The 24,993-nt window shown below is 43.3% G+C and overlaps 1 protein-coding gene across 1 annotated transcript in view; it reads left to right on the top strand.

Annotated features, from left to right (window-relative positions):
- The first annotated feature begins 1,109 nt into the window (after nucleotides 1–1,109).
- nr1h4 (nuclear receptor subfamily 1, group H, member 4) overlaps nucleotides 1,110–24,993 on the top strand; it is an 85,470-nt gene continuing 61,586 nt past the window's right edge. The window contains exon 1 of the mRNA XM_060840040.1: nucleotides 1,110–1,467. Coding sequence (XP_060696023.1) covers nucleotides 1,110–1,467 — 358 coding nt within the window. The remainder of the gene's footprint in view (nucleotides 1,468–24,993) is intronic.

The raw sequence follows: 24,993 nt of genomic DNA on the forward strand, positions 1-24,993 counted from the left end.
TGCATTTTTGCCAAGCAGTGTCTTTGTGGGATGTTGCTGATATTGGAACAGTTGATGATTAGTGATTAAATAATGCATTCTCTTGTTATGCATTTCAAAAGAACTAAATTAATGCTAATCCTTTCCTTTTGTAGTATAATTGTGTTTAAGAATAAAGCCTAACGGTGGATCAACCAAATCACATCTGGAACACAACACTTTACACTCGCCTTCAAATACATATAAAAGTTCAGGTCGAGGTTATATCTCGAGAATTTGGGAGTGGGGTGTGGGGGGGGATCTGGTCCGTAATAGTATACAGTGCACCAGGTTTGGTCTCACTAACACACAATTACAACAAGGTTATTCTGTTTTCAAACCTCAAAACCCCTCACAGTAAAGGCCAGTATTTTGGTTGCCATACCTTGGGAAGGATGTTAATGTCTTGAAGAAGGTGCAGAGACGATTTGCTAAGATGACACAATGGATGTAGGCCTTGAGGCTTGGAAAGAGACATTGGGATTCTCCTTGGAGGAGGGAAGGTTAAGGGAAGATTAAATAGACAATAGAATGAAGTGCTTAAATGACTTATTCAGGAGTTATTGCTTTCACCGGCATTGGCCATGCTAAATTGCCGATAGTGTTCAGGGATGGGTAGGCTAGGTCCATTAGTCGATGGTAAATGTAGAGTAATAGGGTGGTGGAATGGGTCTGGGTGAGATACTCTTCAGTGGGTCGGTGTAGGCTTTTGGGCCAAATGGCCCGTTTCCACACTGTAGGGATTCTATGATTCAGTGAAACCACTTGGTTTAGAGATAATTAGCAAAAGAAAATCCACAGCATAAATAAGGAGTTCCTTCTTTACAGATTGAGAAATGCACAGTCTGAAATGAAGCTAAAAACAAACTCAAGAAGTAACTTCAAAGGAGAAATTAGATAAATAGTTGAAAAGGGAAAGTTTGCAGTGTTGTGGAGAGAGAGAGAGAGGGAGAGATGAGGTTCATTGTTCTTTCCAAGGGCTGTCACTATCACAATGGGCTGAATGACCATTTTCTGTGACCGCTTTTGCTTGCATTCTAACTGACTGCATTTCTTTCTCTCTCTCACTAATGTTTTAAAATTAAGATGTGATGGCAGACCAGCCCAGTCTATCCCTGCAAGTTCCAGATGCATCTGCCTACGCTCAATATTCAAGCACATCTCTACCATCGATGCAGCTGTGCTCCATTGCCAATCCTTATTACCCCAGCAACAACTACTACACCCAGTACTCTGACGCCTGGTACTCCTCAGCCATGTACGATGCTAAGAAACTTTCCTGTGACACCATCTTTCACGAAGACATAGATGAATGTGACATCACGGTTACCAAGAAGTCCAGGCTGGGCTCTCTGTCTGGGAAGCTGAAAGGTGATGAGCTGTGTGTTGTGTGCGGTGACAAGGCTTCAGGATATCATTACAATGCACTCACCTGTGAGGGCTGCAAAGGTAAGGATAGTTTCTTATTGTGTACATTTTCAGTCCAAATATTAATAAAATGTATACTTCCAAACTGCAGAAAACCAACTCTATCCATCCAACTATTCCTCAGAAATTCTCGTGAATTCAGAAGGTTAAGGGATGATCTGATCGAAGTAAGACCATAAGACATAGGAGCAGAAATTAGACCATTCAGCCCATTGAGTCTGCTCCGCCATTCAATCCTGGCTGATATGATTCTCAATGCCGTTCTCCCGCATTCTCCCAGTAACCCTTGATCCCTTGATACTTGAACCTATCTATCTCCGTCTTAAATATACTGAATGACCTGGCCTCCACAGCCTTCTGTGGCAGTGAATTCCATAGATTCCCCACTCTCCGGCTGAAGAAGTTTCTCCTTATCTCCATTCTAAAGGGTCTTCTCTTTACTCTAAGGCTGTACCCTCAGGTCCTAGTCTCTCCTTCCAATGGAAGCATCTTCCCAACATCCACTCTGTCCAGGCCATTCAGTATTCTGTAAGTTTCGATTAGATCCCCCCTCACCCTTCTAAACTCCATCAACTATAGATCCAGAGTCCTCAACCGTTCCTCATATGTTAAGCTTCTCATTCCCGGGACCATTCTCGTGAATCTCCTCTGTACATGCTCCAGGGCCAGTCCATCCTTCCTGAGATATGGGGCCCAAAATTGCACACAATATTCCAAATGTGGTCTGACCAGAGCTTTATAGATCCTCAGAAGTACATCTCTGTTTTTATATTCAAATCCCCTCAAAATAAATGCCATCATTGCATTTGCCTTCCTAACTGACTCAACCTGCAAGTTTACCTTGAGAGAATCCTGGACCAGAACTCCCAAGGCTCTTTGCACTTCAGACTTCTGAATTTTCTCCCCATTTAGAAAATAGTCCCTGCCTCTATTCTTCCGACCAAAGTGTGTGACCTCACACATTCCCATGTTGTGCTCCATCTGCCACTTCTTTGTCCACTCTCCTAACCTGCCCAAATCCTTCTGCAGCCTCCCCACCTCCTCAATGCTACCTGTCCCTCTACATATCTTTATATCAAGAGCAAACGTAGCCAGAATGCCCTCAGTTCCTTCAGCAAGATTGTTAATGTATAAAGTGAAATGTTGTGGTCCAAGCACTGAGCCTTGCGGAACACCATTTGTCACTGGCTGCCATCCTGAGAAGGACCCTTTTATCCCCACTCTCTGCTTCCTACCAAACAGCCAAGCTTCTATCCATGCTGGCACCTTACCTCTAACACCGTGGGCCCTTATCTTACTCAGTAGTCTCCAGTGTGGCACCTTGTCAAACGCTTTCTGGAAGTCTAGGTAGACAACATCCATTGGCTCTCTTTGGTCTAACCTGCTTGCTACTTCCTCAAAGAATTCTAGCAGATTTGACAGGCATGTCCTCCCTTTGATGAAACCTTGCTGATTTTGCCCTGTTTTACCATATACTGCTAAGTGTTCAGAAATCTCATCCTTCACAATGGATTCCAGGATCTTACCCATGACCGAGGTTAGGCTAATTGGTCTATAATTCTTTTTCCTTTGCCTTGCTCCATTTTTAAACAGAGGTGTCACGTTAGTGATTTTCCAGCCCTCTGGGACCCTCCCTGATTCTAGCGATTCCTGAAAGATCACCACTAACACCTCCACTATCTCTTCAGCTATCGCCCTTAGAACTCTGGAAAGTAGTCCATCTGATCCATGTGATTTACACACCTTCAAGATATTCAAGTCTTCAAGATATTAACAGGAAAAGACAGGAACGATAAAGATAAACTATTTCCACTGATTGGGGATTCTGGAACTGGGGGCATAGGGCCAGAGCGTTCAGGAGAGATGTTAGAGAACACTTCTGCACACAAAGGATGGGAGAGGTTTGGAACTCTCTTCCACAAATGGCAGTAGATGCTAGATCAGTTGTTAATTTTAAATCTGAGGTACATAAAATTTTGTTCAACAAAAGTATTAAGGAGTATGTGCCAAAGGCAGGTATAGTAGCTTGGCCACAGATCAGCCAATGAATGGTAGAGCAGGCTTGAGGGACTGAATGGCCTACTCCTGTTCTAATATCCCTATGTTCCTAGGAAAATGTACCCCTTCTAGGTATTAGTCTAGTGAACCTTCTCTGATCTGTTTCCAACACCTTTATATTTTTCCTTAAACAAAGAGATCACACAATATACAATAGGCCATTCAGCCCCTCATGTCTGCTGTGCCATCCAATAAGATCATAGCTGATTCCCGCCCCAGTGAGAACCTATCACCCCTTGTTTTTCAAGAATCTAACCATCTCTACCATAAATACTCAAAGATTCGCCTTCCACCATTTTTGAGAAGGAAAGTTTCCAAATATTCACAGGTAGAAAAATTTCTCCTCATCTGTGTCAAAAGCAGCCACCCCTTATTTTCAAGCTGTGACATCTATTCTCCAACAAGATGAAGCGTGTTCTCCATATTTGCCCTTTCACGACCCCTCAGGATCTTATTTTTTAATCAAGACATTTCTTACTCTACTGAACTCTGGTGGATGCAGGTCTATCCAACCTTTCCAAATAAAACAACATGTTTCCAGGTATTTACCCGATGAACCTTCCCTGAGCTTTTCCAACATATTCACATCCTTCCCTATATAAGCAGGTCAGTGCTGTAAGCAATGTTCCAGATAGCTTCTGAACAATGTCCTAGATAACTGATACATCACTTTCCTCTTTTCGCATTCACATCTCCACAAAATAAACAATAAGATTCCATTAGTTTTTCTAATTATTTGCTATACCTGAACATTACCTTTTGTGATACATGCACTAGGACGCCCAGGTCCCACTGCATCTCAGAGGTCTGCCAACTCTTGCTATTTAGATGATATTAATTTCTTTCATTCTTCCTGGCAAAATGGACCATTTCACATTCATGTTTAAATGATGCTGGATTATTGTGGGGAACAAGAGAGAGCAAAGTTTAGGGCTTTCAGTGATAATTTTTCAAATTATTATTTTCAAAATAATTTTCCTAAATACCCGAAGAACAAAAATTGACAAAAGGGTCAGGACGACTTGCCTCGCACCTTGTAACAGACACTGTGTATTGTTGATTCTTTGGATATGTTATTGTGGACTAAACCAGTATTTATTGCCCATCCCAGAGGGCAGTTACGAGTCAACCACATTGGTATGGGATTGGATTTCCAATTATTTCATGGTAATCATCAGACTCTTAATTTCAGATTTTTGTTGAATTCAAATTCCCCAATCTGCCATGGTGGGATTCGAACCTGGGGCTCTGTATTAACAGTCCAGTGATGATATCACTAGGCGATTGCTTCCCCTTGAGTCACCTCCCATTATACTATATAATTAAATGTGTCTATATAGTCTAACGTTGAATCACAGACAGGTCAGAACACAGGTAGGCTTTTGGTACCACCATTGTGTGTTGGTATTTATCCTCAATGCTAGCTGTATTCTAACTCTACCCTCTTCGAGGAACAGGAGGAGAACAATTTAGCATCTCAAAGTCATTGCATCATTGAATTAGATCATAGTTCACCCATATCACAACTCCAAAATGAACCAAAGAGCTGCAAATTCTGAAGATCTGACACAAAAACAGAAATTACTGAAGAAACTCGGCCAGTCTGAGGCATCTGGGATTCTGAAGAAGAGTCACAAGACTTGAAACGTTGAGTTTTCTTTCTTTCTGCACAGACCTGCTGAGTTTCTCTAGCAATTTCCATTTTGTGTGTTGAATATAGGAGATGGGAACCCATGTTGTGGCTATACAGGACATTGGTTAGGCCACTATTGCAACACTGCATGCAATGCTGGTCTCCCTGCTATAGGAAAGACATTGCTAAACTTGAAAGGGTTCAGAAAAGATTTACAAGGATATTGTCAGTGTTTGGTGAGTGTGAGCTATAAGGAGAGACTGAATAGGCTGAAGCTATTTTACCTGGAGTGTCAGAGGCAGAGGGGGGTTCTTATAGAAGTTTATAAAATCATTAGGGGCACAAATAGGATAAATAAACAAGGTCTTTTCTCCAGGATAAGGGAGTCCAAAACTAGAGGACATAGGTTTATGGTGAGAGAGAAAAGATTTAATAGGGACCTAAGGAGCAACTTTTTCACACAGAGGGTGACACGTGTATGGAATGAGCTGCCAGAGGGAGTGGTGGAGGCTGGTACAATTACAACATTTAAAAAACATCTGATTAGGTATATGAATAGGAATGGTTGAGAGGAATATAGGCCAAGTGCTGGCAAATGGGACTATATTTAGGATATCTAGTGAGCATGGAAGCGTTGGACTGAAGGGTCTGTTTCTCTCCTGTATATCTCTATGACTCTGACTCGATTTTGTTTCCAATCTAACTCCATTTGCTTTCTTGGTTCCATAATTTTTAATAGCCTGTCTGACAAAGATTATCAATCAGAGTTTTAAATTTGCTATTGACTTGCAGTCTCCAGAAATTTTTACAAAGGACTTCACACCATATTTCCAATACCCTTTGTGTCAGGAAGTGTTTACTGATCCTCATCCTGAATGGTCTCACTGTAGGGGTAAGGTGATGGCCCCTCATTCTGGATGTCCTGATAAAAGTAATCTTTTTTCTGCGTACCTGCTCAAAAATTTGAACTTATCTAACATTTCTATTTAATGTTCTACACTCATGGGAATACAAATAAGTATCCATTATTTCTTTCTTCTTTTGTTAATGTAGTCCCATTCAGGATGACCCTAAATGTGATGATGCTATGGCTTTATGAGGTGTGCTTTGTCTTGGTTTCTTTTAGAGAGAGATTGGGGGGGGGGACAGGTAGCGACTGGGAGAAAGTGAGGACTGCAGATGCTGGAAATCAGAGTCAAAAAGTGTGGTGCTGGAAAAGCACAGCAGGTCAGGCAGCATCTGAGGGGCTGAACAGTTGCTGTTTTGGGCATAAGCCCTTCATCAGGAATAGAGATCAGTAGTGAGCAGCCTAGGAGACGATAAACAACTTGTGAAGCCTTGGGTTTTTTTCAAAGTTGGAACAATAGAAGCAGCCTGAATGGGTGGGATCTAACTCTTACAGAAAAGAATTTTTAGTTCGCTTTCAGCAATGGCTGTTGTGAGCTTGAAGAAGTGACAGTTACATTTCCCTCTCTCGATTACAGCCACAAGCTAAGGGTTCTCTTCCTGGGCTGCTGGATTCCATGTGAGACAAAATCTAATTCGTGAATTTGACTTTTTGTCACAGCATGTGTTTATGAGATGTTACTATATTGGAACAGTTAATTTGTAATAGTTACTGAATCTATTATTCTGTTAAGTTTTCTGTGCAGTTTTAAGTTAACTGTGGAGTTAAGGTATTCTATGTTCTTCTTTTTTTTGTTGTATTTTAACAATAACGTTTGAATAAATTGTGTTTTGCTTAACATCAAGTAGTTTGACCAATTGAATTGCATCTGGAATACTCCATTTTACATTTCCCTTTAAAATACGAAAAACTAAGAGTCTAGGCTACCATCTTAACATATTTTGAGGGGGTCTAGTTAGATCCCACCCATTCAGGCTGCTTCTATTGTTCCAACTTTGAAAAAACCCAAGGCCTCACAAGTTGTCTTTCTTCTCCTAGCATAAAGCATTTTATGAAGAGCAAGCACTTTTCGATTTGGAGTTTTTGTTGTAATGTAGGAGACATGACAACCAATTTTCACCCAGCAAGCTTCCAGAAGCAACAATGTAATTAGGATCCAGGAATATCCAATTTTAAAAAAAAAGTCATTTGTGTATTATTCCAAAGTGCAGGTCCAGAAATATAAGATAATCACTCATTCATCCAGCAGGGAGCACAGGAGATAGTTCTTTAGTGTTAATGTAAAACTGGCTGCTGGAGGAAAAGTTGGAGGTGAACATTATTTATTGAAGATGAGATTAGATACTAGATAAACACACAAAAGAGAATGGAACAGAAGGCAAGATTTGGGGAAGATTTATTACTGGGTCCTATGTTGGAATAAAAATATCAGCATAGACCTGTTGAGGTCAATGGCTTTGTCTGTTCTGGAACTCTATAAAATAAAACTCAGTGAAACTTCACGAGGGATCGGTGTTCCCTCATGTGAATTTAAGTTGATGGGAAGTTATCTATTTTACTTGTCAAGGATTTGCATTATAATGTAACAGGATTATCTCTTTATTGGGGCAAAAATGAGAGCGTGATGCAGTATTAATTAATGAAAAGTAATTTGCTTTTGATCAATGGCATCATTAATCATGCCTCATATAAACCATTCGGAGGAGGCACATAATCGCAGAACTAGATAAGGAACAGAATCTTTGTGATGAGGTGAGATATTTTTTCACATAAATTGAAACATTTCCATGCAAATGCTTAATGCACCTTTTATAACACAAAGAAACTGCAGATGCTACAGAGCTGAAACAAGCAGAATCAGAAACTGCTGGCTAACTTGGGAGTTCTGGCAGCAATATTTCAAGTCCGGCGACTGGTCCACAGTCCTACAGAGTTTTCCAGAATCCAGTCTGATGAAGGAATGGAGTTTGAAATATTAACTCTGTTTCTCTCTCCATAGATGCTGTCAGACTTGCTGAGTTTTTCCAGTGATTTCTGTTTTTGGTTGCAATTAACCTTTGTTTAATTTGGTCCATGATCTCACTCCCCCTTCGATATCTCTGTAAGCACCTCCAACACTGTCTTCTGACATCTCCACCCTGCTCCAACTCTGGCCTCTTGTGTATCGCTGACTTCCTTTGCCACTCATGTGCTCTCTCCCTCTCGAGTACACACACGCTGCCCCTCTTGCACACGCACACACTCTTTATCTCTTGTGCATGCACACACTATATCTCTCTCTCTGTTAGTAATCATACCTTCAACCATTCAGTCTGTAAGCTCTGGACTCTCCGCCCTGAACACCTCAATCTATGTCTCTCTCTTCTTTTGCTCCTTAAAAAACTACGCAAAGACTTCAATTTAGTCATTTCACCCACCGTCATGTTCTTTGGCTCAGTGTCAATTTCTATTTGTTAATGCTCCCATGAAACTCCTTGGGATGTAATATTACACAAAGGGCACTATTTAAATGCAAATTGTAGCAATCATGGCTGGAGTTGTTAACTCCAACTTACAACTGCTAGCTGCTTTATAACAACTTGCTTCAATTCTCAAACACGCAAGACAAATCCCTGTGAGGTTTGGAAGGTTACATGGACTGATTTATGGAATGATTCTATGATTCCATGAGACTTAGTACAGTATAGGAGGAGGCTATTTGACCCATCATGACCAGGTGGCTCCGAGAACATAGAACATAGAACAGCACGGCACAGGAATGGGCCCTGCAGCCCACGACGTTGTGCCAAACATGACAACAAACTGAACTAATCCGTTCTGCCCAGGGTCCACATCCCTCCGTTCCTTGCATATCCATGCATTTATCCGAAAGGCCCTTAAATGCCCCTATCACATCTGCCTCCACCACCACCCCAGCAGCACGTTCCAGACTCCTGCACTCTCTGAGTGAAACACCTGCCCCTCACAACTTGTTTAACCTTTCCCCTTAAATGCACATCCCCTAGTATCAGACATTGAAACTCTGGGAATAGAATTCTGACCCTCAACCCTATCTATGCATCTCATGATCTTACAGACTTCTATCAAGTCTCCCCTCAGTCTCCACCGCTCCAAACTTGTTGCTTGAAAAGTCCAAAAGCAATCCCTCTATTGTGCTCTCTCTCCCTTCAAAAGCTTCTTCATTCTTCCCACAAGTTGCAGTGGGGTCATCCTCAGCTGCTGACTCTGACAAACGTGTTCCACCGAGTCCAGCTAACCTGATGGCTGTGCTGGCCCCTGCGCCAATGGATTCCCTCCTTCGGGGAGCTATGACACAGGCTAAAGACTCTGCTTCATGGGGAGGTGACAAACATTGGCACCATTATCATACCCATCACCGCCCACCCACCACTCCACCATCTCCCCCCTCTCCCATCCAACTCCTGAATCAACAGGCTGTGATCTGTTCTGAAGTGAAGCCATGTTGATTCCAGTTCATTTTAACCATCAAAGACAAGATGTTATCTCCATCAACCAAAGAGAGATTTGTAGCCATGGGGCTACAATAGATTTATTGGTGACTAGTTGCCAAAGTATTCTCTCATGTTTGAAGTTGAAGGGCTTTTGATATCCATGGACAGATGTTGAAATGGATATTTGTTGCTGATGGCAGATAAAAACAGAGAAACATAGAGGATAGGAGCAGGGTTAGGCCATTCAGCCCTTTGAGCCTGCTCCACCATTCAGCATGATCAGGGCTGATCATCCAACTCAGTTCCCTCTTCCTGCTTTCGCCCACATACCCTTTGATCCCTTTAACCCTAAGAACGATATATAACTCCCTCTTGATAACATTCACTCTCTGGGCGGAGACATTTCTCCTCACCAGTGAAGATTGAGGACAATATTTCATCCTCACTGACACTCAACACTAGAACCCCCCCAGGGGTGTGTACTCAGCCTGGTACTATACTCACTGTATATCCATGACTGTGTCGTTAAATACCAGACTAATACCAATTACAAGTTCACTGATGACACCACCATAATCGGTCGAATCTCAGATGGCGACAAAACAGACGGGAGATGGAAGACCTGGAAAAATGGTGCACTGAGAACAACCTAGCTCTCAATGCTGGCAAAACCAAGGAACTCATTATTGACTTTCGGTGGGATGTTACTCATGCCCCCTACACATTAACAGCACAGAGGTGGAACGAGTGGAGAGGGTCAAGCTCCTGGGAGTGGTCATCCACAACAAGATTTCTTGGACTCTTCATGTGGACGCACTGGCTACAAAGGACCAACAACGTCTCTTCTTCCTCAGGCAGCTGAGGAAATTTGGCATGACGGCGAATACCCTCGCCAACTTTTATAGGTGTACCATCGAGAGCGTTCTGTCTGGATGTATCACTACCTGGTACGGCAACTGTACCACTCAAGATCAGAGAGGGTTACAGAGAACTCAGCCCGGACAATCACAAAGACCGACCTCCCATCTATAGAAACTATCTACCAGACCCGCTGTCAAGGAAAGGCCGCCAGCATTCTCAAATAGCCATCCCATCCTACAACCTCTACCTTTGGGGAAAAGGTACCGAAGCCTGAACACACGCAGCAGTTGGTTTTGAAACAGTTTCTACCCTACTGTTGTTAGAATCCTGAATGGACTCACAAACTCATAAAATTTGCCTGTACCAGTGTTTTTGTATTTACTATCTATGCTACTTAACTCTGTGATCTGCCTGTATTGCTCACAAGACCAAGATTTTCACTGGGCCTTGGTACACGTGACAATAAATTCAATTCAATTCATCTCATATCCACAAACTGTGACTCCTGCTTCTAGACTCCACGGTGATCAGGAACATCTTCCCTGTGTTGGCCCGGTCTAGTCCTAATAGAATGTTATAGGTTTCTATGGGAACCTCCCTCATTTTTCTATACCCTATAGTCCTACCTGATCCAGTCTCCCTTCATACATCAGTCCTACCATCCCAGGAATCTGTCTGGTAATCCACTATTGCAATCTCTCTAATGCCTGACCATCCTTCCACAGATAAGGAGACCAAACTACACAGTATCCCAGCTGTGGTCTCACGACGGCCCTGTACTCCTGCAGCAAGATATCCCGGCTCCTGTACTCAAATCCTCTCGCTATAAGGACCAACATCCCATTTGTCTTCTTCACCTCCTGCGGCCCCTGCAGGGGTATTTCCAATGACTGGTGTAATGGGTGCAGTTGGACAGGTAGCTGCAATGGATGTGGTTGGACAGGTAGCTGTAATGGATGTGGTTGGACAGGAAGCTGCAATGGGTGTGGTTGGACAGGTAGCTGTAATGGCTGTGGTTGGACAGGTAGCTGTAATGGCTGTGGTTGGACAGGTAGCTGTAATGGGTGTGGTTGGACAGGTAACTGTAATGGCTGTGGTTGGACAGGAAGCTGCAATGGGTGTGGTTGGACAGGTAGCTGTAATGGATGTGGTTGGACAGGAAGCTGCAATGGGTGTGGTTGGACAGGTAGCTGCAATGGATGTGGTTGGAAAGGTAGCTGTAATGGCTGTGGTTGGACAGGTAGCTTTAATGGATGTGGTTGGACAGGTAACTGTAATGGGTGCGGTTGGACAGGTAGGTTTAATGGATGTGGTTGGACAGGTAACTGTAATGGGTGCGGTTGGACAGGTAGCTTTAATGGATGTGGTTGGACAGGTAACTGTAATGGGTGCGGTTGGACAGGTAGCTTTAATGGATGTGGTTGGACAGGTAGCTGTAATGGATGTGGTTGGACAGGTAGCTGTAATGGCTGTGGTTGGACAGGTAGGTGCAATGGGTGCGGTTGGACAGGTAACTGTAATGGGTGCAGGTTGGACAGGTAGCTGTAATGGTTGTGGTTGGACAGGTAACTGTAATGGGTGTGGTTGGACAGGTTACTGCAATGGGTGTGGTTGGACAGGTAGCTGTAATGGGTGAGGTTGGACAGGTAGCTGTAATGGGTGTGGGTTGGACAGGTAGCTCAATGGATGTGGCTGGACAGGTAACTGCAATGGATGTGGTTGGACAGGTACCTGTAATGGGTGTGGGTTGGATAGGTAGCTGTAATGGATGTGGCTGGACAGGTAGCTGTAATGGGTGCGGTTGGACAGGTAACTTTAATGGGTGTACTTGGACAGGTAGCTGTAATGGGTGTACTTGGACAGGTAGCTTTAATGGGTTATTTCCAGGGGCTGGTGTACAAGGGACACCCAGGTCTCGCTGCGTCACCATCTTACCCCATCTGTTGTCATTGAAATATGGGTCTGCCTTCCTGGTTTTGCTACCGAAGTGCATTACCTCACATTTCTCCATGTTTTATTTCAGGGAGTATACTGTGAGTAAATGTGAAGTAATCCACTTTGATGGCAAGTATAAAACAAACCTACCATATAAATGCAGAGTGATTGAAGAACATGGAGATGTAGATGGATCTGGGAGTCCATGTTATGAATCACATAAAGTTAGCGTGCAGGTACAGCAAGTGATTGGGAAGGCAAATGGATTATTGCTGTGCATTGCAAGGAAAATGAAATATAAAATTAGAGATATTGTAAGGCAGTTGCATAGTGCATTAGTAAGAGCACTACTAGAGTACCACGCACAGGTTTGATCTCCTTATTTTTGAAAAATTCTCTCATGAAACAAGGGTGTGACTGGCTAGGCCAAGATTTACTGCCTGTTCCTAGTTGCCTTTGCAAAGGTGGTGGTGAGCTGCCTTCTTAAAGTACATTAAGTTAAAAATCACACAACACCAGGTTATAGCCCAACAGGTTTATTTGGAAGTACTAGCTTTCGGGGCAATGTTCCTTCATCAGGTGGCTGACAAAGAAGCAGCACTCCGAAAGTTAGTGCTTCCAAAAAAGCCTGTGGCACTATAACCTGGTGTTGTGTGATTTTTAATTTTGTCTGACACCAGCCTCTCCACATCATTGTTAAACCGCATCACTCCATGTGCTGTAGGTAGACCCACAATGTGGTTGTTAGGCCAAAGAAAAATAAATAAGGACACCAAAACTGAAAGAAAAGATATTGTTGCTTTTGATACAGTTCAGAGACTGTTCACTGGGAGAAAGGGCTTACATTATGAGGGAAGGTTGAAAACCTTCACGTGGTGTCCATGGATTTTCAAAGAATGAGTGGTGATCTTATTGAAAGGTAAGGTCTTGAGTGAGGAGGTTAAAACTCAGGGATATACTCTAAGTTAACTGGTTTCCATTTGACGACACAATGAGGAGAATTTTTTCCTCTGAGAGTCATTAGTCCGTGGCATTCTCTTTCTCATTAGCTAGTGGAGGCTAAATCACTGAATTTATTCAAGGCAGATTTTTATTCAAAACAATGTTCAAGGGTCATTGGTGAGTTTGGGAGGAGTGGTGCGTAGACAGGGAAGGGGACATGAGATGACAGTCAGATCAGCCATGATCTTATTGAATGTTGGTACAGGCTCAAAGGGCCAAATGGCCTACCTCTATGAGTTTCTCCTAATGAGCTTGATTGGAGCTGAAGGAGTGAGTATTTGAAACTCCATGTTACAAATATCTGGCAGAAATGCCTCTTAAATTTGTAACCAGGTTTGCCAACGTACCAATACATTATGCCCTGAGAAACCGGAATGGAAAATGTACTGCAATGTCTGGTGCATACAGTGATGTGGAGGTCTTGGTTTTGGAGTGGAGTGGATAAGGTCAGAGGTCATTTGACAGCAGGTTACAGTCCAACAGGCTTATTTGAAATCACAAGCCTTCAGAGCGCTGCCCCGTTGTCAGGTTAAGCCTGGCTACATACAGGTTAAATTCTCCGCAAAAAGAGAGAGAAGCAAATACACTACTCTCTATCTTTGAACAGTTGCACTGTGTATAGTGGCCTTGGGAGTTTTGCCAGAGTCCTTGTGCTAGATTTACAGTCTGATAATGGATTTTTCACTCTGACTGGGAAAGTGACCTGGGGCCAGAATTTTGCAACTCTCGTTTCAGAGAAATTAAGAGGTGTGGGACTCCTTCAGCAGATCAATTATCCACAACAAACATTAACTCTTCACAAATCACAGGCAGCAGCAGAACAAATTGCCTGTTATCGAAGGTGAAGTCACACTTTGTGTTCCTCACTGCACGGTGGCACTGTGGATAGAATTGTGCAGTGTTGTGGCAAAGGTGGAGAGCACTTGGCTTTTTGGTTTTGAATATTTCTCTTCATGACATTCCTAGTCCAATGTTCGGTTTTGATGTTTGTGGCTATTGCTGATCCACAAAATACAATATTTTCATGCCCCTCCCCACCCAATGTATTGTAACCAAGGCAGGTCCTAACGCTGGCCTTGCACTTGTGGGTTTTCTGGGCAAAGTGAATCAATTTTCCATTGCCTTCCTCACAGTTTTTATCTCTGTAAGACTGTCTTTGGGGTGGGCTCTGGTAAGGCTATATGGCCCCACGCTCAACATTTGCAATACACACCCCTTAGACACAAAACCCACCTCGGTGGGTGTTCACCGCTGGAATTCCTATCTCTCCACCATCCGTGGGTCTTGTTGGAATTGGGACCCAATCCTTTGGAAAGGGTTTCCAATGAACCTGGGGTCACTGTCTCCCAGAGAAAACCCCTCACTGAAAGTCAGTTCGGATCTGCAGTGAGAGGGATGCCTTGTAAAGAAAGGTCAGACAAGCTAGGACTGTATCCTTTGAAGTCAAAGGTGGTGTAATTGCGCAACAGGCCCTTCAGCCCAACAAGTCCACACTGACTCTCCAAAGAGTAACCCACCCAGATCCATTCCCCTACATTTACCCCTGACTAATGCACCTAACTTACACATCCCTGAACTCAATGGGCAAATTAGCAAGGCCAATTCACCCTAACCTGCATATCTTTATGACTTTTGGAGGAAAGCCACACAGACAATGGGAGAACATGCAAACTCCACACAGACATAGCCCAAGGCTGGAATCGAACCCAGGTCCCTGGCGCTGTGAGGCAGCAGTGCTAACCACTGAGCCACCATGCACTGGCTGAGATTACTGTGAAGGACTCTCTTTCTCAACCTCATCTGAGATATGGTGACCCTCTGGTTAAACCACCAACAGTTGTCTCTCTTTAGTGAGAGAGTAGCCTGGTCTGATAGGACTATAACAACTTTACCTTTCATTGAAACATATAAGATCCTGAGGGGACATGACCAGGTAGATGTGGAAAGGATGTTTCCTCTTGGGGGAGAATCCAGAATGACGGGTCACTGTTTAAAAAAATAAGGGTTTGCCCATCTAAACCGGAAATGTGGAAATACCTTTCTCTGAGAGGGTTGTGATTCTTTGGAATTCCTTTTCTCAAAGGTGCAGAATCTTTAAATATTTTAAAGACAGAGGGAGGTTAACTCTTGATGATCCTCTGTTTAAAAGATTACAGGGAGATGCAGAAATGTAGAGCTGAGGTTAAAATCAGATCAACTGCGATCTCATTGAATGGGGGAGCAGGCTCGAAGGGCCGAATGGCCTGTTTGAATGGATCTGATTCCAATCTTCACTCACCCTGGGCTCCACAAAACTTTGACATTCTCACTTGGAGGTAAAAATGATCCCAATTGGATAGAAGTTCTCTTTGCAGTGTGAGAACTCCATGCACCGATAAAAAATAACCTTATTTTGCACTTTAAATAATGTGCTCTTCCAAAGAAAAAGAAAACTCTCTGGAACGCATTGCTCGGTTAGCCTGCAGTTGTGGAGATTGGCAGTTTAATGACAGCCTTAGTGTTGTGGGAAGCGAAGGCCTGACTTTGACACTTTGACAGAGTTCTGACAGGGGGCTGTACCCCGTCTCATTTCCAGATGACCTCTGCTCCACTGTGGGCGTAAGCGGGGGTTGGGGTCGGGAGTGGGGTGGAGGGGAGGTGGCATCTGAGGCAAATGTATTTAGGCGACTGGAGGATTAACATTCAAGTGTAGATATTTCAAATAAATATTGTGTCTTTCAAGAAATGGAGGCAAGGACGCAGGAGTTTTAAGATTTAAGTTGGAACCTTGATAACCAAAAATAACCACTTGTACATAGAACACACAGAAACATAGTACATTACAGCACAGTACAGGCCCTTCAGCCCTCGATGTTGTTCTGACTGTGAAACCAATCTAAAACCCATATAACCTACACTATTCCATTTTCCTCCATATGTTTATCCAATGAGCATTTAAATGCCCTTAAAGTTGGCGAGTCTCCGACTGTTGCAGGCAGGGCATTCCAAGCCCTTACTACTCTCTGAGTAAAGAAACTATCTCTGAAATCCGACCTGTCACCCCTCAATTTAAAGCTATGTCCCCCTTGTACTAGCCATCACCATCCGAGGAAAAAGTCTCTCCTATCCACCCTATCTAATCTATGATCATCTTGCATGTCTCTATTGAGTCATTTCTTAACCTTCTTCTCTCTAATGAAAACAGTCTCAAGTCCCTCAGCTTTTCCACATAAGACCTTCCCTCCACACTAGGCAACATCCTGCTAAATCTTTTCTGCACCCTTTCGAATGCTTCCACATCCTACCTGTGAGGTGGTGACCAGAACAGTGCACAATATGCCAAGTGTGGCCACACCAGACTTTTGTACAACTGCAGCATAACTTCATGGTTCTGAAAGTCAGTCCACCTGATGCAGCACAGAGGAGGATATTCAGCCCATCCTGCTGTTATACTGATGCCTGGTTTTTGAGATAGGATGCTGCCAATCATTCATCTTCCTGGACACATCAAGGAGTTTTTTGGTAGTTTGTGGTGAAGGATGAAACATAACTAACTCCTGATAGAAGGAGCTGATAACTTATTAGGATAAGTTGAATTATGTCTTAGTGACTATACACAAGTGATAGTGTCCTGATTGTAACACGAGGTGTGGAATTCATGGCTGTCTCTGAATATAACTGTCCAAACTTCACCACCAACTTACCCCACTGGCTGTGTTCTATATCAGAGTAGGTGGAGCAACATCTTAGCTTGTGGAATTAACCTTTGTGAATCCATCATCTTACACTTCCGTTAATGCAAATTGGGTGTAACGCAATCTGTGAACAGGGAATGCTGTTTCTAAAATGCAAACTTTTAGCATGTGTGCTGGCTATAACGTGATTGCATTATAGTGTTTTGTATCATGCAGGAGTGCACAGGAACACGATTACCACATTATAGAAGAAATGGCTGAACAACATGTGTCCCTGCTTGGGGAAGCGATGACCTGGTGCTATTATCACTGGATTGTTAATCCAGATAACATTCTGGGGACTCAGGTTCAAATCCTGCCACAGCAGATGGTTGCATGTGAATTCAAGGGAAAGAATAAAGTAATCTGGAATAACAGTCTGATGATGACCACGTATTGATTGTCAGAAAAGTGCAGCTGAGTCACTGATGTCCTTCAGGGAAGGAATCTGCTGTCCTTACCCACTCTGGCCTACATGTGACTTCAGTCCCACAGCAACATGGTTGACTCTTAACTGCCCTATGGGCAATGCTCTCATCCCATGAATGAACTTTTTAAAAGTTTCTTGAAATAGTTATCCAATTAGCCTACAGTGTGCTCCAGATCACAACTTGCTGCTTAGATAGGACATATCTGCTCAACTGCCCCCTTCTGCATCCTTTGGCTAGCAACTTATCATCAAGTGCAGACAACATCTCTTATTCCCTCTGTCAAACTGGGCCTTAGGTGGTGCAACCTCTCCATCAAGCCTGCCTGAACCTTGCTTATTCTAATGGCAAGCCTTCATATTCTCCTGTCTCCCTGTGTTTTAAATCTTGCATCAATACCCAGATCTCATTATGATTCATTTCAATGTGAGAGCAAAAGAATTTTTAGCAATTTGGTTTCACAAGTCATGTTTCAAATCATCTTTTAAAACACAATCATTCTAAAATTAGACTTGATTCTTTTCAAAACATCATGCTATGGATGTAGGAAGGGCCTGTGAGAAAGTTGCGAAGTTTCATTCGAACTGTAATCACTTCAAAAATGTCACAAAAATAGGCAGTTAAAGGAACCATTAACTACGACTGTGAAAGTGGATAGATTATCTCAGTTGGAGTGATATTGTTTAGGGAAAAATCCCAGCCACATCACTGACCTTATTCAAAAATCCACTTGTAAAGAAATATCTAACGGGATGTAATGACTCGATAACTAATGACAGTCCCCGAACAGTGGCGCTCTCTCACTGCTGACCCTCCGACAGTGCAACACTGCCTCAGTACTGACCCTCTGACAGAGCAGCCCTCCCTCAGGACTGACCCTCCAACAGTGCGGCGCTCCCTCAGCACTGACTCTCCAACAGTGCGGCACTCCCTCAGTGCTGACTCTCCAACAGTGCAACACTCCTTCAGCACTGACCCTCCGACAGTGCGGCAGTCCTTCAGTTTTGACCCTCCAACAGTGCAACACTCCTTCAGCACTGACAATCTGACAGTGCAGTGCTCCCTCAGTACTGACCCGCTGAGAGTCTAGTGCTCCATCAGTACTGATCCTCCAACAATGCGGCACACCCCTAGGACTGACATTCTGGCAGTGTGGCACTTTCTCAGCACTGACCCTCCGAAAGTGCGACTCTCCCTCAGCACTGACCCTCTGACAGTGCAGCGCTCCCTAAGCACTGACCCTCCAATAGTGCAGCATTTCGTCAGTATTGACCCTCTAACAGTGTGGCTCCCCCTCAGGACTGACCCTCTGACAGTGCGGTGCCCCCTCAGTACTGAGTTTCTGACAGTGCGGCACTCCCTCAGTACTGACCCACCAACAGTGTAGCACTCCCTCAGCACTGACCCTCTGACAGTGCCCACTCCCTCAGCACTGACCATTCGACAGTGCCCGCTCCCTCAATACTGACCCTCCGACAATGCCTGCTCCCTCAATACTGACCCTCCGACAGTGCCTATTCCCTCAGTACTAACCCTGTGACAGTGCCTGTTCCCTCAGTACTGAATTTGATGCACCCATGTTTGAGTGTGGCCACCTCCTACCTGTATTACAATGGCTGCCCAGTAACAGATGGATGATGTAGGAGTTACATCTTTTACAAAACATGCAAAATGCTAAGACTAGTGCGCCCTCACTTATTAAAACAAATGTGTACATATTATATAGGCACGAGGCAGTTTGCAGATGATACGAAAGTCGGTGGAGTTGTTGACAGTGAGGAAGGATGTGGCAGGTTACAGCGGGATATAAATAAGCTGCAGAGCTGGGCAGAAAGGTGGCAAATGGAGTTCAATGTAGCTAAGTGTGAAGTGATTCACTTTGGTAAGAGTAACAAGAAGATGGAGTACTGGGCTAATGGTCAGATACTTGGTAGTGTGGATGAGCAGAGGGATCTTGGTGTCCATGTACACAGATCTCTGAAAGTTGCCACCCAGGTAAATAGTGCTATGAAGAAGGCATATGGCGTACTGGCTTTTATTGGTAGAGGAATTGAGTTCCGGAGTCCTAAGGTCATGTTGCAGTTGTGTAAGACTCTGGTGCGGCTTGCATCTGGAGTAATGTGTGCAGTTTTGGTCGCCATACTATAGGAAGAATGTGGAGACACTGGAACGGGTGCAGAGGAGGTTTACCAGGATGTTGCCTGGTATGGTAGGAAGATCGTATGAGGAAAGGCTGAGGCACTTGGGGCTGTTCTCATTGGAGAAAAGAAGGTTTAGGGGTGACTTGATAGAGGTGTACAAGATGATTAGGGGTTTAGATAGGGTTGACCATGACAACCTTTTTCCACGTATGGAGTCAGATATTACGAGAGGGCATAGCTTTAAATTAAGGCGTGGTAGGTATAGGACAGATGTTAGGGGTAGATTCTTTACTCAGCGAGTCGTGAGTTCATGGAATGCCCTGCCAGTAGCAGTGGTGGACTCTCCCTCTTTATGGGCATTTAAACGGGCATTGGATAGGCATATGGAGGATAGTGGGCTAGTGTAGGTTAGACGGGCTTGGATCAGCACAACATCGAGGGCCGAAGGGCCTATACTGCGCTGTATTTTTCTATGTTCTATGTTCTATAACATTCATTGTTCTAACAAAGCATATGAGCAGATAATGCCTGAGAAGTCAAACTCTCCACCTTATCCCAACATCTGGAATTCACTGAGGCAAATGCATATGCCCACTGCACCAAGGTGTTAGTTGATGAGAAATAAGCAGTGAGTGTTGGCCGAGCATGTGATAGCATTATGGACTCTGCTGGAGCGAGGTCCTTCGCTTGAATGGAGATTGACACCAGGTCACTGTTGCACTGTAATAAAGCAAAGCATATCAAAGATTTGGTCATTCATTCACAGTTTGGAAGTTGTCATCAGCCATGAATGGTGGAGCAGGCTTGAGGGATCGAATGGTCTACTCCAGTTCCTATTTTTTTTTGCTATTGATGTCTCGCGCAATGATAAGTTGGAGGGTTCACTGATGTTCCTTTGATAACATGAGTAAGTGATGTTGAGGGCTTTCACTGAGAGAGAGTGTAGACTTCCTGTGTGAAACAGAGACAGTGTGGTGCAGGTGAAAATGTGGTAGTTAATTTTTAAGAGAAGGATGACTTGTTAGCCAACAGCAACAATAACAACTTGTATTTATATACCTCCCTTAATATAGTAAAATGCCTCAATATACTCAACTGGAGCATTATTAGATAACAACTACCCAAAGGAAGGGTATCAGTGCAAGTGATAAAAGATTGTTCAAAATGCTAGGAATTAAAGGCCATCTTAAAGGAGAGACATATTGAGGACTGAAGAGGTTTAAAGACAGAGGTCTAGAGGAATTATAGAATTTCCTTCACAATAGTTGGTCACATTAGCTGTCCTAATTACTTGCTGTATTTGCAAATTAATGTTTTGTGATTCGTATACTAGAATTCCCAGATTCCTTTGCATCTCCAGGTGACAGGAGAAAGATTTAAAAAAGACGAGAGGTAATTTTATTTACACAGGAAATGGTGCGTGTGTGGAATGAACTTCCTGAGGAAGTGATGGATATGGCAACAGTTACAATGGTTAAAAGACATTTAGATAAGGTCATGAGTAAGAAATATTGGAGGGATATGGGCCAAGTGCAGGCAGGGGAGACTATTTAGTTTGGGATTATGGTTGGCATGGATTGGTTGGACCAAAAGATCTGTTTCTGGGCTGTATTGACTCGAAGACTCCATGACTATGACTCCGATGCTTAGAATTTAAACCGATGAAGAAAAGACCATCAATAGTGGAGTTATATTTAAATACTGACCCCAAGTTCTAGATTTTCCCAAAGAAGAAAACATATTCTCCACATCTAATGTTTCTATAAATGTTGCTCTCAAGTCACCTCTTACTTTCTGATCCTCAGTGGATATAAGCTTGGCCAGGGTCTACAACTGATACATAACCTTTCACCCCCTTCATAATAAATGGTCACCTTCTATTAGCTTTCTTAATTACTTGCTGTGCCTGTGTATTAATGTTTTGTGATTGATGTATGAGGACTTCCAGATCCTTTTGCATCTCAAAGCTCTGCAATCTCTCACTGTTTAGATAATATGACATTTTTCGTTCTTCCTATCAAAATTCACAATGCCACCTATTCTCACATTATACTCCATTTGCCAGATGTTTGCGTTGTCTTGTAAATTATCTCTATCCCTATGTAGCTTACTTATGGTCTCTTCACAACTTACTTTCCTCATGATCACTGTGTCATCAGCAAACACGCCTTTGCTTCCTTCACCTATCTCATTTATAAATAGATTGTAAAATGTTGAGGCACTAACACTGCTCCCTGGGGCACAGCACTCTCTCCATCTTGCTAACCAGAAAACAATGTATTTATGTTTACCCTCTGCTTCCTGATTGCCAGCTGAAATAACTGCACGGAGGCTGGTATCCTGTCACCAAGTCACCCTTTATTTACCTGTGCATGATACATGGGGCTGACCCGCCAGCTCAGAGCCAGTCCCTAGACTGAGGAGTCTCTGAATCTCCTATTTATCTCTGTCAGCCAGGACTCCCTGATTGGTCTAGGTTAACAACCTCAATTAGGGAACTCACAGCAAATAAGATCTACCTGGTTCTTGTTCCAATCACTACAACAGCCAATCACTACAACAGCCAATCACTACAATAGCCAATCTCTGATCCATGCTACCCTGGTACCTCTTGCACTGTGAGCTTTCATTTCCCTGAATGACCTTTGATGTGGCATAAATGCTTTCCAGAAATCTAAGGCGAAAGTGAGGCCTGCAGATGCTGGAGATAAGGAATGGCTTTTGCCTGAAACGTTGATTTTCCTGCTCCTTGGATGCTGCCTGACCTGTTGCGCTTTTCCAGAACCACACTCTCAACTGAAATCTAAGTGTTGTGCATCTACCAAAAGTTCCTCTTTGCTCACAGCACATTCAAACCCAAATAACTTGGTTAAATATAACATCTCCTTCACACCATTTCTAGTTATCAACAGACAGTAGGGCTGTCCCTAGGATCTTTTCTTACCCATTAGAATGTATTGAATCTGTGCATTTTGAAATACTCTTGTTCAATGTCTGTCACAGCATCATTAAGATCTTTTTGTTAACCAGTTGAATTTAGGCACATCTGCTTTCATGCACACATCATTTAAGTTTAAATTCTGGGCCCACTCCCTTGAAATGCAATCATGTTATAGCTGCTGCTAATTCGACACACCTTCACTGCGAGGTTACTAATTAATCCAACCTCATTGCACAATACCAGGTGCCATCTAGTCTGCTGTCTGCTTGGCTTCAGCATGGTCTCTTCTAAGAAATTATCCCAGAAACAATCTAAGCTGCCTTTGCCCAACCATATTTTCTACACAAGTTTCAGATTAAAACCCCCCCCCCCCCCTCATGATTATCACTGAATATTTCTGACAAGTTCCCATCCATTATTCCTTTATTCTCCATCTTACTGTATGGGTATTACTGAGGTGGGTAAAACCATTTGGGGCAAAGCCAGGATGAATGCATATAGTCTTTTTCCCAGGGACGGGGAATTGAAAACCAGAGGGCATAGGTTTAAGGTGAGAGGGGAAAGATTTAGGACGGACCTGAGGGGCAACTTCTTCAGGCAGAGAGTGGTGCGGATATGGAATGGGCTGCCAGAGGAAGTAGTTGAGGCAGGCACGATAACAACATTTTAAAACATTTACATGGATACATGGTTGGGAAAGGTTTAGAGAGATAGGGACCAAATGCAGGCTGAGCGGGCACCCTGGTCAGCATTGAGCAGTTTGGGCCGAAGGGCCTGTTCCCATGCTGTATTACTCTATAACTGTATGACTATTATTTGGAAGCTTGTACAACGTCTCTATCATTTACCCAAGCTACTTCTACATCCTGGCTTCCTGCGTGTGGGCCATCCTTCTGTACTGTGCTAACACCATAACTTATTAACAGAGCCAGCCCTTTGCCTTTTCCCAGCTTCCTGTCCTCCTGAGATGTCATCCTCCTTCAAAACTCAGATTCCAGTCGATGTCAACCTGTAGCCACGTCTCTGTAATGTCTATCAGGTTATACGTAATTAGTTCTATTTTCGGTCTCAGTACATTTGGTTTGTTTAGAATGCTACACGAATTCAGATACAGAGCCTTTAATTTTGTCTTTATTGTTCTGAAACCTCTGGATCTATGTTTGTTTGCTTCTAGATTTCACCTTATTCCTTCCTGTGCATCACTTCCCATTTTATTATATTTCTTTCCTTGCTTCATCTCCCACTCTTTGATTCCCACATCAACCCAAATTTGATCCTTTGTCCCTCTATTTAGTTTAGAACCCTCTCTACTTTCCTCATCCTGTGGCCAGCTGGAAGACTGATTCAGGTGTAAAGCTTCCCAATGGCACAGCCTCCATTATCCCCTGTACTGATGCCAATGCCCATGAACCAATACCCACCTCCTCCACAACTGTCTTTGAGCCACACAATCACTTCTCTAATTCTATTTCCTCCCATGCCAATTTACACATGGCTCAGGTAATTTTGTTTTATTCACGGGATGAGTGTATCGCAGACTAGGCCAGCATTTATTACCGAGAGGGCGGTTTAAGAGTCAATCACATTGCTGATGGGTCTGGAGTCACATGTAGGCCAGACAGGATGGCAGTTTCCTTCCCTAAAGGGCATGAGTGAACCAGATGGGTTTTTCCTGACAATTGATTCATAATCATCTTTAGACTCTTAATTCCAGATCTTTTCCATGAATTGAATCTAAATTGCACCATCCACTATGGCAGGATTTGAACCTGTTCCCAGATCTTTACTGGGGTCCTCTGGGCTGATAATATCTCTAGGCCATTGTCTCCCCTTAGTGAATCTAGGGAATACTAATCTTTGAAGCCCTGCTTCTTAATTTGGTGTCTAACTCCTGAAAGTGACCCCTTGTGCTGCCAATGTAGTTGTTATTTTAGTGCAGCATGTAGACTGAATGTTCCCTCTCCCACTGTAAGGTTTACTGCATGTAACTTTCTCTTCTGCTAACTATGCAATTGCCTTTTTAAAACCTCAGTCAAACCAGCCTCCACCACAGTCACTGGGCAGCACAATCCAGATCCTAATCACTCAAGTTGTGAAAGCAGTTCACCTCCTGTCACCACTGGTTCAGAATGACTGGTGAAAGAAGCAATGCTCAACGTCTCTCAATGGGAAAGGTTTTCCCTGTTAACGTTCATGTAGATCACAGAAAGAGGCCATTCAGCCCTCAATGCAGTTTGGAAAAGCTATCGAATTAGTCTCACTCACTTGCTCCAGTCCTGTACCATTGTAAATTTCTGTTTCCCAAGTACTGTACTTATCCGATTTCCTTTTGTCCAGCCTCTTCATGGTTTTAAATGCTTTAATCAAATCTCTTCTCTATTTCCTTTTCTCCAAAGAGACGTGCCTCAACCTGTCCTCATGGCTGAACCTTTTGAGACCTTCACAGGCCTTACCTCATCAACCATTTCCAAAGCTT

Source organism: Hemiscyllium ocellatum, chromosome 19, assembly GCF_020745735.1.
Source record: "Hemiscyllium ocellatum isolate sHemOce1 chromosome 19, sHemOce1.pat.X.cur, whole genome shotgun sequence".
Classification (NCBI taxonomy): Eukaryota; Metazoa; Chordata; class Chondrichthyes; order Orectolobiformes; family Hemiscylliidae; genus Hemiscyllium; species Hemiscyllium ocellatum.